At 34.2% G+C, this 14,921-nt stretch overlaps 1 protein-coding gene and 1 long non-coding RNA gene across 2 annotated transcripts; both read left to right on the forward strand.

Moving 5' to 3' along the window:
- The first annotated feature begins 5,625 nt into the window (after positions 1-5,625).
- Positions 5,626-6,828, forward strand: LOC127863730 (uncharacterized). Its single transcript, XR_008041160.1, has 3 exons — positions 5,626-5,780; positions 5,964-6,575; positions 6,722-6,828. It is a non-coding gene; the product is annotated as an uncharacterized LOC127863730 (long non-coding RNA).
- Positions 6,829-7,056: 228 nt separating this feature from the next.
- On the forward strand, positions 7,057-8,443 carry LOC127863729 (uncharacterized). The gene is made up of 2 exons (XM_052403369.1): positions 7,057-7,209; positions 7,345-8,443. The coding sequence occupies exon 2, from the start codon at positions 7,388-7,390 to the stop codon at positions 7,817-7,819; it is 432 nt and encodes a 143-aa protein (XP_052259329.1). The 5' UTR covers positions 7,057-7,209; positions 7,345-7,387; the 3' UTR covers positions 7,820-8,443.
- The last annotated feature ends 6,478 nt before the right edge of the window (positions 8,444-14,921 follow it).

The following is a 14,921-nucleotide window of genomic DNA, read 5'->3' on the forward strand; positions in this document are numbered from 1 at the left end:
TAGTATACTGTTTTGTATACAGTTAACGTCTTGCATAAGCATCTGTTGATATCAATTTGAAACGTAAATGTGTGTTCATCAAGAGTTCAGAAACTATTGTACACAATTTTTGTTTATTAATCATGAAGCAAAAGCAAACTTTAAAAAGATATTTAATACATAGAATCGCATGTGATTGTAAGTTACTTCTGGGAATAATTATTTATTGATATAAATATGTGTTGAACATATATTAATAATGTTTTTAGTGATGCATGAATTATTAAAGCTTAATTTTTATCTTTTTTCATTTTACACCTCTTAAGTCATAGGTAATATAAACAGTTGTGTTGGTGTGGTCAAAAATCAGCTGACAGCAAAACCACTTCAGACGTGAAATTTCCATAGCTTAATCACTTTAAAGAACATAGGGGTGATACCAATTAGAGATTTTCGAAAGATAAATACACAGTATTAACCCATGATATACTGAACATTCATTAGCTATGCCTTCAATACACATGAGTTGGCCCTTTTTGCGTAGGGCTGTACTGAAACAAACTTTGCTATAATGTTTAATTATACGGATTTACAATGATAACCTTTTTGAGACAGTGTGTCGCGCAGGTGCATTACTTGAATTCCTTCACTGTCAAAACAGCACTGCCTTGTTACAGATACATAATTATCAAGTTGGCAATTTTTTTTTATATGCAATGCTTAGTCTTACCTAGAGTCTGAAAGATCACCAACCATTAACCTGTATTTACCCCTTATATGTTCATATACATTACCGTAATTTGAAGACAAGTAGGACCCCAAATGATGTGGGAAGAACACAAACGCAATCCAGTGATATTTAACTTTATTTATTCATGTTTCACTTCATAAGACAAACATGAGAGTATTTATGAATGCCATCTTAAGAGCTGTTGAACAAAGCTTCTCCTCAAAATTTGAGTGAGTTTCCTAGTGGGATTAGGCCGACGCAGTTAAAGCAGTGTCTTTGTATGCACTTGCAGTATATTACTTAGAAGTATTGTTCAAAGTAACCCCTTTCTTCAAAATAACCCTTTCCTGTGAAAACTACACGGTGCGTCTAAACTGAAATTCATAGATATAGTGCTTTATTGTCCCCTACCGGCCTCACCAGAGGGGACTTATGGTTTGCGCTCTGTGTGTTCGTGAGTCTGTGAGTCTGTCACACTTTTCTGGATCATGCGATAACTTAAAAAGTTCATCATATTTTTTCATGAAACTTAAAACATGAAAAGATGGAAATATGGACATTATGTACGTTATCTTATTTTCTTCCTACGTCAAAAATTATGGTTGCTATGGCAAATATAAAATTAAAAAAAATCTGACAACGTGGAGCCGGTATGTGACATAAATTGCTTAGCAATAGTCTTGTTTTTCACAGTATGGTTCAGCTTTGCATCCACAAGTGTTTTATTGAAGTTGCTATATTCAAAACCAATTATAATATAATTATCTATAACCGAACTATCTGTCCAAATGCACTATGCCTACTCCCAGTCAAACGGTGTCAATACATTTCGATTGATTGCATACGCCAACATCAATCTCTTGCAGGACGGTTACATTACATTCACCTCTGTGTTGGGCTCAGAACGGACTATTGTTATGAAAGCGTCTCATTCATGTCATGATCATTCCAAGCGTTCACCACTGAGGTTACAGTATACTAAGCAATCTCTTACACGACGGTTACATTGCATTCACTGCATTAAAGAAAACCATCTCATACCATGATATCTTATATCAGTCTTAATTCATTATTATAAAATTGATATGTTTTTATTATCTTAAGAAACCAACATACATACACACGTCGAAGCAATTCCTAACGTCACTCAATAAAAATTATGTTCAATTGTTTACATTTGTGAAGTGCGTGGAATGATTCCATCTGCGTAAATGGGCAATAAAATAGTTCCAAAGAGTTGCATTAAAACTCGCAAGTGTTTGCACGATTTATCGTACATTTAAAAGTCATATTTCTTAATTTAATGCATGCATCTTAAATATCCAATCAAATATACATTGAGTGCGTTTGTCCGGTTTTACCTATTTTATAGGCAAAATGGCAAGCTGAGCATTTTGCAGAGTTGTATGTGAGAGCAAGGAACGACAACTCTGCGTGGAGATTGACGCCAACATCGGTTTGTTTCCGCATGCGCTTTGAACGGTTAGATAGTAATCGATTCCATCTATCCGTTCAGTGCATAAGTATATCCGTTTGAATCAAGTACTAACATGACATATGAAGCTAACATGTTACACATCTGCATAAGAAGGATGCTACTTAATCATATAATATTTGAAGTGTTCAAGTCCTTAATTGACTTTTGTAACTGTGAGAAATACTACATATTACCCATTAAAAATCTCATAATCTTATAAGAAAGTTTTAACAAACAAGACATGATGATATTTACAACAAACTATACATATATTTTAAAACCAAATTTATACACATTATATGAGCTTGGCTACCAATTTAACGCATTTGCATGCGACCATGTCGTTTTTTGACAACGCAAATAAAAACCCGTCTGTTTCGCAACTAGGAGTACAAAACAAAGTTTCTGTATCAATTTCGATGTGTCTTTAAATTCATTTATTATTAGTAGTATTATTAGTTTTTATTATTAGTTTTTATTATTATTATTATTATTATTATTATTATTAGTAGTAGTAGTAGTAGTAGTTGTAGTAGTAGTAGTAGTAGTAGTAGTAGTAGTAGTAGTAGTAGTAGTAGTAGTAGTAGTAGTAGTAGTAGTAGTAGTATTGTTAGAAGAAGAAGACCTGTAAGTTTTTAACACTTAAAGGTTCTTGTAACGATAATACTTGTGCCAACCTCCACCTTTTGCGATATTGGTCCGTTTTACTTTCCCTTATCATAACAATAAAGTACTCTTCGAAATCGTGTATTTCACTTCAATGATAATAAAAACATTCATTTAAGCATAGACATCCATCAAATTTACCAATAAGAATTCATTAAAAATCACCAAGTCTTACCAGCCGAAATATTGTTTACAAAGGATTATCAATGATTGTGATTTACTGTGTTCATTACGAGAGGGACGCGAGAGAGGCTTTGATAATGTTCATTACGCAGTCTTCGATAAATTTATCACACAAATATTACAAAAATAAGTATGATCAATTTATATGTGAATAAGTTCATTTCATACTGACTAGATATGTGCTTCTCATATAACCTGACACTTATTTAACAATTTATTAATCAAATACAACTTAACATAAATAGGCATTGTCTTACTGCCTTGCCGCCCTTTATAGTCTAGTAGGAACGGAGGTCCACCATGCATGATTGGAAGTATTTTTTTTAATATGCTGATGATGTTCTACATTGCCTAGTGTGATAGAAAATTTTTGTTCCCAAGAAAAAAAGTGTTCCCATGGGGTCTAAATCCAAGATGGCCGCCAAGATGGCCGACCAAAAACCTTGAAAATACCGTTATTTTGCTAATGACACTAACAATATTTATTTTCCTAGATTTTGGTAGGCATTTTAATTTAAGCAAGTGATTACATATTATTCTTATTAAACAAATACATTTTTTGGTGAAATATTATACATTTTATGAAAATAATGACTACATATATGAAAAAAGGTGCCAAAAATCATGTTTTTATGGCTACTGACATGTTTCAATTTGTACCTGAAAAGCAGTTTAAGTACAATTATCATCCTAACTAAATGTATGTACACCTATGGTACTAAGGAATATAATAATATAACATTTCATGTGAATATTTCCAATAATTATGATATATAAGACAATAACAGTGGGTGGGGTAAATTACAAATTTGAAGAAAAATGCATGTTGATATATTTATTGATATACTAGCCCTTTTTAACTTGTTATGTGTATGTATGAATATTGTTTTTGATACTTACAAGTAGATTCAATTTTTTTTTTATATAAAATACATTTCACTTAATAAAAGTAGTGTATTTACCGTAAATATATGAAAAAATATAATTTATAAACAAACGGCATCCAAATGTCTCACATTGAGCAAATAGCACATTTGTTGCAAATTAACACTTAAATAGTCCAATAAAAATCATATTTGTTCCAAAACAAACAGTGTCATGTTTTATACAATATTGCTGAGAATGTGATGATTTTGTGAATTTTCTTTTTATGGATGTAGTTGAGTGGGTGAAGGTGATATTATAAATATTTAAAGGATATATCTTCATCCTAGAAGTTGTTTTATAGAACTTTCATCTGGTGAATAAAATATGATACAGTGTGATTTAATGATCCTAAATTTGCTTTATAACCTAATTTGTTTCAGTATATAATAATTAAACTGTTAAAAGAGAAGTAATTAGGTACAAAGTTTGAATATGTATAGTTTTAGCTTCGCACAAGGGAGATAATTACGTAAATGTAAATATTTTGACTTATTTCCAAATAACATTTATTTTATAGTTACTTCCCTTATTAATAATTTCGCCACTAAAAATGTTCGTCTGCAATCAAATGTCCAGCAAAAGATCCATTTTAATATAATAACATGAAGGAAACCAAACAGCACGGTACAATTATTTACCCCATCTTTATTGACTAATGTAGTTTTAATAGAAATTGATGTTCTTTTTGTTCAATAATGTGCATTTATATTTTATGTACATGGAAACAAATTGTGCTGGTTTTGTTTACAACTACAAGACGTTCCTAGCGAAATATACGATATGGTCATTAAAGAGTCCAGGTGTGTATTTTAATCAGAGAATAAAATATGAAGTATTTTTTTCTTAATCGTGAAACAATTGAAATTATTCTAAACACTGAACAAACAAAAACTTGAATTCCAGATAAACTTTTTTACCGTAAATTAATGTTTTAATTAATTAATATTGAAAACAATGTGCATTTTAGGTAGATGATTGAACTCCAGTCACTCATCGATATTCTCTACGCAGAGAATAAACAATAAAAATGACATAAAATCATGTCGAATTCCAAAAAACGGAAATCCCAAGAGTCGAATGCAATGCCTATCCATTTTCAGTGCATTTTACATGCAAATGAGCTAAATGATTATGGAGACTTTGTGACTCTTAATTCAATAAAACTCTCTGCTGAAGAAAAGCTAGCTCAACTGCACTCAATTCGCAACAAGCGATTACAGGAATCATGCGACTAATCATATCGCATGCATGACGTTTGTTTTAATATCCCTAAAACAATAAGTGAAATCGACTTGGGTACAACTGGTTACCATCGTGGATGCTACCAAGCTTTTACCAAAAATCAGGATCGCTTAAGTCATTGGAAAGCTAGTGAAACCCCTAATCAAAAAATATCATTCTCCGAGGATTGTTCCCAATGCACAAAATACATTTATACAGGTACATATACGTTAATTGTTAATGATAATAAGGCATATATATATATATATGATATAAATATAAACACATTTAAAACTAATTTGGTTCCGTCATGTTGTTGTTTTTCAATAATCATAAAGTAGTCCAACCAGTCTTAACAGAACTTAAGTAAAGTATCTTGTGTGCAGTCTCGCATCTGGTGCTCCAATTCCTCTTGATGCTGAGCATGATGTTCTTCGAGCAGATTTAATAGGGAAAGAAGCCAAGGCAAAATTTATATCTGAACGACTGACAAGTGGAGCAGCGCCATCCAGGTTTTTCGACCCTATACCAAGGAATAGATTGAAAACAAAGGAGGCTGCCAACAAAACAGTAAAGCTAACTGCACCGCAAGGAAAAGTAATACATCTTTATAATATATCACATTGTGCAAAAACTTAGAGCCACGTGATATTTCAATTGTTAAAACAGCCCAGGTTTGTGGCTAAGATGCTTCTATTATTTTCTGAAAGTAACTCTCTGAGTTACATTTTCATTACTTTTAATTATAACAGTTCCGTGTTTGATTTGGTTTCGTTTTAGGTTGTCCAGTATCAGGAGCAGAGTAATCTAGCCTTTATGCTTCTAGTCAAGGCTCAGTCTTCAAACCATGCCTTAGATCTGGATGAACTTATGCGGTATCCGCTCACGCCAGTGCCACATAGCCTTGGTACCCCTGATGGTTTTTTGTGCAAGACCAATAAAGCTACCCTTATGAATGCAATTCTACAGGATGTGGCACCTTCATCATCTCCAAATAATGCCACATTATTTATACAAGATGGTAATGCATTATTCCATGAGCTAACAAACCTTGCACCAACATTTGGTGATATATGTCTACAGTTATTAGACATAATGGTTTTAAAAAAGGATTTTGTCTTTTCCACCGATAGTTAATTTCCAAACTCAATAAAAGGACAAGAGAGAATGTGAAGGGGCTGCTGTCGGAAGTTTAACATTGATGGACCGGCAACTCGTCGTCCAGTCGATTTTAAAGAATTCTTATCAAATGATGACAACAAGATGCAGCTTTGTAACCTCTTACTGCGCGTATGGGGAAGTAAAACGGCAGCATCCAAACTTAAGAGGTGTGGAACAGCAATAGTGGTCGTTAGTTGCAGGGCATACAAATTGCAAACAACTAACAATGAGGTATACACTATCACGTTTTAAAGTGCAATTATACATTTAATGTATATATGTTTTTTATGAAAATAATGTTTGTTTCACGCTTATAAAGTTTTAGCTTATTTGCCTTAAAACAATGTCACGCTATTTGAAGTTTTATTATATTCCAGGTGAAGACAGAGGAAATTCACAGCTTGGCTTCAAATCAAGAGGAAACAGATACCAGAGTGGTCCTATATATGCACTATGGTGCAAAGCTCGGATACAAGTCTGCCATAGTGTTGGTACAGGGAAACAGAGAAAGGTTTGAACAATTCAAAACATAACTATTTTGTTCAGTATATGTACAGAGAGAGAGAGAGAGAGAGAGAGAGAGAGAGAGAGAGAGAGAGAGAGAGAGAGAGAGAGAGAGAGAGAGAGAGAGAGAGAGGAGAGAGAAGAGAGAGAACCAACACATTAATTCAATTACAATATTATATTTGAAATAGGTGCTGAACATCAGTGAACTATCAGAAGCTCTAGGTGTCAACTATTGCGCGGCCCTCTTAGGTCTTCACGTTTTCACTGGAGAAGATGTGACAAGTGCATTTAAGGGCAAGGGAAAGATAATACCACTCAGAAAGTTACAAAGTTATCCAAAATATCTAGAAACATTCAGGTATGTGCATGAAAACACAATTCATGAGATTTTCTCCCACACACGTTTAATTGGAATAAAATAAAAAATCAAATCTTCATATAATATATATACATATATATATATATAAGTATTCTTTTTGTCTTCACTTTGTAGGACGTTGGGAGATGCATGGGTAGCGGCGGATGAAGTGATACAAATGCTTGAAGCATTTGTTTGTTTGATATATGGATTCCCAAGGGAAAAATATGTAAACACATGCCGAGCACTTCTTCTAAAGAAAATGGTTGGAGAAGACGAAGTTTTGACTGTTAAGTCTAAAGTTGACCTTTCAAGGTTACCACCTTGCCAGGACAACCTATGTCAGCATGTCTTCAGGACAAACTATCGTCTTGCCATATTGAAGAAGGCCAACAACTCCACAATAGAGTGTCCAGAATCATTTGACGATAATCAAGGATGGATTGTAAAGGACAATGTGTTGGAGCCATTATGGGCCAAGGGTCCAATTCTTCCTTCAAGTTTAATTGACATTCTGGGCCATGTGAACACAGAATTTGATGAGAAAGAAGAAGATGAGGAAGATGTTGACTTCCTCGAACTGGAAATGACACTGTCAGATGAGGATTAATCCGTATCTGACATTGTCGTTTCCAGTTCGAGAAAATCAATATCTCCCTCATCAACCCCCACCACTCCCCCCAAAAAAAACACATTCACGCTCTAAAGTATGTTTTTAATGGTACTGTTTGTGTTAAAACAAGTATTTTTAATTTATATTTTTTGGCTTCTTACCATTGAAGTGAAATATTACCACATTATCTGTTATTTGCTTACTATCAGAAATTATAATGCGTTACTTTTGTATATACATGATATGTTTTCGTGTTTTTTAACGGTAAAAATACTATTATCAGTTAGAGAAATGCATTTAATATTAAAAAACATTGTGAATGCAGTTAGTGTCAGAAACAATCTTTATACATAAACATAACAAGTTTAAAAAGCTAGTACGTCTCAAAATATATTAACATGCACATTAGGAATTTGTTCTTCAAATTTGTTATTTACCCCACCCACTTTTATTGTCTTATATATCATAATTATTGATTATATTCACATGAAATGTTATATTATTATATTCCTTAGTCCCGTACGTGTACATAAATGTAGTTAGGATGATAATTGTATTTAAACTGCTGTTCAGGTACAAATTGAAACATGTCATACGCCAAAAAATCATGTTTTTGGTAGCTTTTTTCATTAATATAGTCATTATTTTCATAAAATGTATAATATTTCACCAAAAAATGTATTTTGTTCAATAAGAATAATATGTTATTAATTGCTTAAATTAAAAAGCTTACCAAAATCTAAAAAAATAAATGTTGTTAGTGTCATTTGCGAAATAATGGTATTTTCAAGGTTTTTGGTCGGCCATCTTGGCGGCCATCTTGGATTTAGACCCCATGGGAACACTTTTTTTCTTGGGAACAACAATTTTCTTTCACCCGAGGCAATGTAGAACATCATCAGCATATTAAAAAAACACTTCCAATCATGCATGGTGGACCTCCGTTCATACTAGACTATTAAAGTAATAGATCATTTCAACTTGTTTGTTCAAATCCTCAGATCCTGTAGTGAATTATTTAGACACCTGACAACTTTCCCGCTAGGTCTCCAATTACGCCACTACACAACCCGCTGTCATGGATAAATTTATCAACATGCCACAATGATCTTCACTTCAGCATTGCTATCAAGATATATAAATTATACAAATAGAAACTTAAATGACCGGCTATAGAGTACACGGTTTTGCCTTCTTTTCATTTTGGTAATGAAATCTCTTTGACAAGAAAATAAAGCATGGAAATACTATGTCTCAGTGTATCTCCCTAGACATTAAATGTCGATAGTTGAAAAAATATGGTACTAATTTCCATACCTAAACTGTTGAATTGCATATATACTTTTTATCATAACCTGACCATCGCCCGCTACAACAGGCGGTTGAAAAAAACAACTATAAAATATAATACCTCATGCGTCTATGGCTAACTGTCTTTGGAACAAACATCTTGCGTTACATTCGCTATGTTTGGTGTTGTAATTGCATGCGAAACAGTCAAACGTAAAGTTTTGGAAATCTTTCAAATACGGCTTTCGAATTGCGGTCTTTAAATGCTAGTTACATACATATTATGAGTATTTTATATAACACGAATATTCTGTCAACTCGGGCGTATAGTACTCTTCTAACACACAATATCATTGCCGTTGGTTCTAGATAACAAGCCGTTACACAGTGGTCAGAGAACGTAACAACGGTTTCTATATAACACGCGGTTATACAGCGCTCTTGGAGCGTAACAAAGTGTCCTTTATAACGCGCAGTTATACAGTGTCATAGAGCCCCCGAACTGAATCTAGATAACACGCAGCTATACAGTGGTCATCCAACTGGATCTAGTTAACGCGCGGCTTAACAGTTGTCATGGAGCGCCCCAACTGGTTCTAGTTTACACGCAGTAATATATTGGTCACACAGCGTCACAACTGGTTCTAATAAAATACAATTCCTAACATGGCCATACACTGTGACATCCGGTTCTAATTAATGCGCTGTTATAAAGTGGTTATGCAACATCTCAACTTGTTCCAGTTAACACGGAGCTATGCAGTTGACATGGAGCGCAGTTATACAGTGGTCATGGGCATCCTAATGCCCCAGCTGGTTCTACTTAACACGCAGTTATACAGTGGTCATGGGCACCCTAACGCCCCAACTGGTTCTTCATAACACGTAGTTATACAGTGGCCATGGGCATCCTAACACCCCGACTGGTTCTAGATAACACGCAGCTGTACAGTGGTCATGGGCATCCTAACACCCCAACTGGTTCTACATAACTCGCAGTTATACAGTGGTCATAGAACACCCAAACTGGTTCTACTTAACACGCAGTTATACAGTGGTCATGTGAATCCTAACGCCCCAACTGGTTCTACATAACACGCAATTATACAGTGGTCATGGGCGTCCTAAAACCCCAGATGGTTCTATATAACACGCAGTTATACAGTGATCATGGGAATCCTAACACCCTAACTGGTTCTAGATAACACGCAGTTATACAGTGGTCATTAAACGCCCCAACTGGTTCTACATAATACGCAGTTATACAGTGATCATGCAGCGCCCCAACTGGTTCTAGATAACACGCAGTTATACAGTGGTCATGGGCATCCTAACACCCCAACTGGTTCTAGATAACACGCAGTTGTACAATGGTCATGGCCATCCTAACACCCCAGCTGGTTCTAGATAACACGCAGTTATACAGTGGTCATTGAATGTACCAACTGGTTCAAGATAAACACAGTTATAAAGTTGTCATTGAACGTCCCAACTGGTTCAAGATAACCACAGTTATTTAGTGGTCCTTGAACGTCCCAAGTGTTTTTTATGATAAACACAGTTATAACGTGGTCATTGAACGTCCCAACTGATTAAAGTTTACACGCAGTTATGGATTGGTAATATAACGTCCCAACTGTATAACACGCAGTTATACAGAGGCCACGAGGCATCTCAACTGTTTTTAGATTACACATGTACATGCATGGTGTTTCGAAAACTCAATATTGTGTAACTCCAAACAGCGAATGTATGTGAAACAAAACAAGCATTAAAGATGTTAATGTAATGTATACTTTGATATGTAATATTCGTACGACATCAATACAGATCATTTACCGCCACATGTTTTCACATGTGTTACTGTGCTTTAAATATACGAAGACAACATTTAATATTGGTCAGTAAGATTATGTTTTATGTTATATGAAACTATGATTCATTGAGTGGATGGAATCTCAATGATACATGTTGTAACAAAACACTCATTTACAATATTCACATAAAGAGAGGTGAGTCGGATTTATAGTTATGTGTGAGCAATAGTGATGTTTGCTCATTGTATTAACTGATTCATGTGTTCGTAACACGTTTATTTAGTATGCAATGAAAAGTTTAACATCGTTAATTCATTTGTCTTTACAAACAGCAACAAGTGTGGGAATGCATATTTGGGTACCACATTTACTTAAAATTATCTATTCATAATTGATTTATTGGGAGGTTTATAGCACACTTACCTGGGCCTTACTATCATGTAAGCTTTTCCAAAGTGTTTCGAGAATATTCCAGTGTAAGCCCAAACTACCGGAAAAGAAAAGTAACGGACGTGAAAGGGTCCGTATTCCAAGCATGTAAACCAAGAATGTGATCGTATGTTTTATTAATTTAACAAATAATGCAATACTCTGCTTTGTTTGTAATTGTTCTATTTTATTGTGTAATTATTTGACCATACGCCAGTACTGAGGAAGAAACATGAAACTAACAGGCAAACCAAAATACTATTCTAAGAGAGGCGGAACATCCAAAACTTCACTTCACATGAAATCCCATATAATTCATTTCAACGTACATTCGATTTCACTCGAGACATTAAGGGAGTGTCATGATATACACAAGTAAGTATTGCAATTTATTTTTTTCCTGTTATATTATTATATAAAATTTAGCAATTCCTTATTTTTTAAGAAAATAGTAGTTGTATTATCAGTACCTGTAGTTAAAAGCGAAGAATTCAATTTTTGACATGTAAAAACCTGTAACCTTACACATGTGTACTGTATTTAAAAGGTGCATCATGTTTTGATTAAAACCATGCCCTTAAAATGCGTGTGCTTGTGATTAGATGTGAATGACAAAAACGGACTTAATATTTTCGGTTTAGGTTCAACAAGATGCAACTTTTGTGTATTACCCAAAGTGGTTTGCACAAGTATGCAAACCGGTAGCCACAGCTCAACGTCGCTTTACTCTGTAAAGACGTCAGACGACGTAAAGACGTCAGCGCCAAGCGGGTCAAAATCTCGTTCCCAGCGACATAGATATACAACATAGACAACACCCCTCTAGAAAAGTAATGAATTTCACACACAAAGAAACATGACGAGTAATTCCTGGAATTATTACGCGAGAAAAAAATTAGCCCACTGAATGAACGAATTACGCCATAAAATGGCAATTTTACCTCTATCTCAGCAAACGGCAAGGCGGTTCTTGTTTACGTATTTACCCCACATTCAAACATTGACTTATTTAAAACATTTTAAGTGCACGATGTAAATAACGTATGCGTGAAGTTCTCTATAAAATCGGAATGCTCGACGCCTGACCATTCGGTAATATATTGTCAAATCAAAGGTAAATTAAACATACTTGTTCATGCCTGGCGTCGAGCTATTTATGAAAATAACGATAATTTGATTAGCGGCAAAAGGTTTAATGAATGTATAAAGTCTCCCTGACTTTATAGAAACCAACAGTCAAGCTACGATGAAAGATCAAACTCAATGCTGCATTTGCAATCATAATGTTGTGGACTCATACCGTTCTGTATGTGACGTATATTGCAATGAACTTATCGAAACGTCGAATTATAAGTGCACATCAAAAACGCTGAAAGAATCATATCGAAATAAATCAAACCCGTAGTGGGATAGCATTCTCGACGACCTATTCAAAGATGTGAGCGAACGTTAATATGACTGTTTGAAATGCACTGGAACTCAACTCGACAAATACAGACATAAACAGTTATATAAGTACAAACAAAGGCGGCTCGAAATGGAGATCGAAAAGCGTAAACGACCAAGCGAACGGCACCAGCAAATTGAACTTGAGAAAATATTCACAGAGAATCCAAAACAATTTCGGCACCACATTAAATTACTAGGCCGAAAACAAGGCTCTACAATACTCACGGAAATACTTGACGAAAACGGCGACATTATACACGACATAAATAGTATTCTTAAAAGGTGGGAGATTAATTTTAAGAATCTTTTTAACAAAGCAAACTCGTGTAAATGATCAAACGAACAATTGTATAACGATGCCTAATAATTCAAAATCTAGAGAAACACTGTATTGAAAACCAGGAGGACAGGTCGTGTTCAATTTTGACCGAACATTTTTATTGCTTAGATAAGGAAGGCTGCTGTAGTACCGTAAAATGTCGCATTGCCTATATATGTCGCAAGCAACGAGATTTGTCGCAGCGTGGACAATAAATGTCGCAAGAAAAGATTCATGTCGCAAATCTTACTGATGATATATGCCTCAACTTTTACGATAAATGTCGTAAAAAATTCATCTGCCGATATGTGTTAATATACATAAACGATACATGTCACACACCTTTGTACGCCATGTTGAAAATGATAAGTTGAAGTTAAATGACTGAAACTTTAAGGTAAGATCTAGATTACCCAACGAGGTTCTTTGGGCCGACTTCCACCAGAATGGTTAGTTTTTTGTTAGTCTTGTGCAAAATGGTCTGTTGTGATCACATCTTCCAGTATTGTCAGTTGCGGTCAGTATTTCCGAAATGGTTAGGTGTGGTCAAAATTGACCCAATCGATTCTTATATTTCTTGGCTTAAGAAGCCAGTTATTGATGTGTCTGTGCTAACTGGACTGCTGTTATTAAGATTGGCCAAAGTGTGACAGATGTGATAAAACTATAACATTATTTCAGCAACACAAAGTACGATAAAATTGTATTAAATTGTATGTTAGTTACAAGACTGTAGTACATGTGCCATTATTTTAGTTAATGTACAACTATTTTGGAGTCGCACTGTCATATCGCAGAGTTTGTACTGGTATATTGATGAACTGACTTAAGAATAATATGTTCTTTTTATTTTTGTAAATATTGTTGCCTTCAATTTATGTTAAATATATGTGCAACGATATTCTACGACGACGATTAACTGGCGCGAGTATCAATCTAGTTAAAAATACCTGATCCCCGTTTATCAGTCAACTTAGCCTACTGTTAGTTATTTCCTTTACTTTCGTGAATATAAACGTATTTTGTAACTAACAGTGTCAACTATAATCCTCCGTACACAATAACAAATATAAGATACCTGATCCTTTTGGAATTTAAAGCCGTAATCTTTAAACAACATATATGTACTTTTAAACTAAATAAAATACATATTAATTTACCAAACTTATAGATCTAAAAGATGTAAACTATCGTGACGTCATTTCATGTTGACGACCTCATTTCATTAAAATGAAGCCATGCAATTGCTTAGTTATCGATTCTGTAGCCAATGAACACGCTTAAAAATATTGGATTACACATGTGTACATAAACAATACGCAATGTCTGTATTACATTTAAAACAAGGTATAGCACGTGATAAAATACAGTTCAAGATATGAAAGTCTACTGCAAGGAAAATCAACGGGACACAAAATAACAAAACAATTTGTTTTTATTTTTAACTTAATTGTAAAACAACACATAACTTCATGTTTCGACATATTATAATCAATAAAAAGAAGTGAAACTCCAGCTGCTGGAGTAGTATTGCATTCTTATCATATACAATTTGTTGGTCCTTTCCTTCAGGCAAGTGACCAATTGCCAAACAGTACAAAACAGTACAATACGAAACCAAATACACACGTCGAAGAATAAAGCTTGGATCATCGATTATCAATAAATACTAGTAAGTAAACAATAAATGTTGACTTGGTATATATATATGAAACAACACAAACTTTTTAATTACTAAATTTCCAAAATCATCATGTTATTAAATGCCGTAAAGGTAATTGGTTATATCATAGGT

The sequence above is a fragment of the Dreissena polymorpha genome, unplaced genomic scaffold, assembly GCF_020536995.1.
Source record: "Dreissena polymorpha isolate Duluth1 unplaced genomic scaffold, UMN_Dpol_1.0 chrUn031, whole genome shotgun sequence".
Taxonomy (NCBI): domain Eukaryota; kingdom Metazoa; phylum Mollusca; class Bivalvia; order Myida; family Dreissenidae; genus Dreissena; species Dreissena polymorpha.

What these genes read in the sequence shown, in the direction of transcription:
- LOC127863729 (XM_052403369.1), top strand. Translation starts at nt 7,388, where the DNA reads ATGCTTGAAGCATTTGTTTGTTTGATATATGGATTCCCAAGGGAAAAA.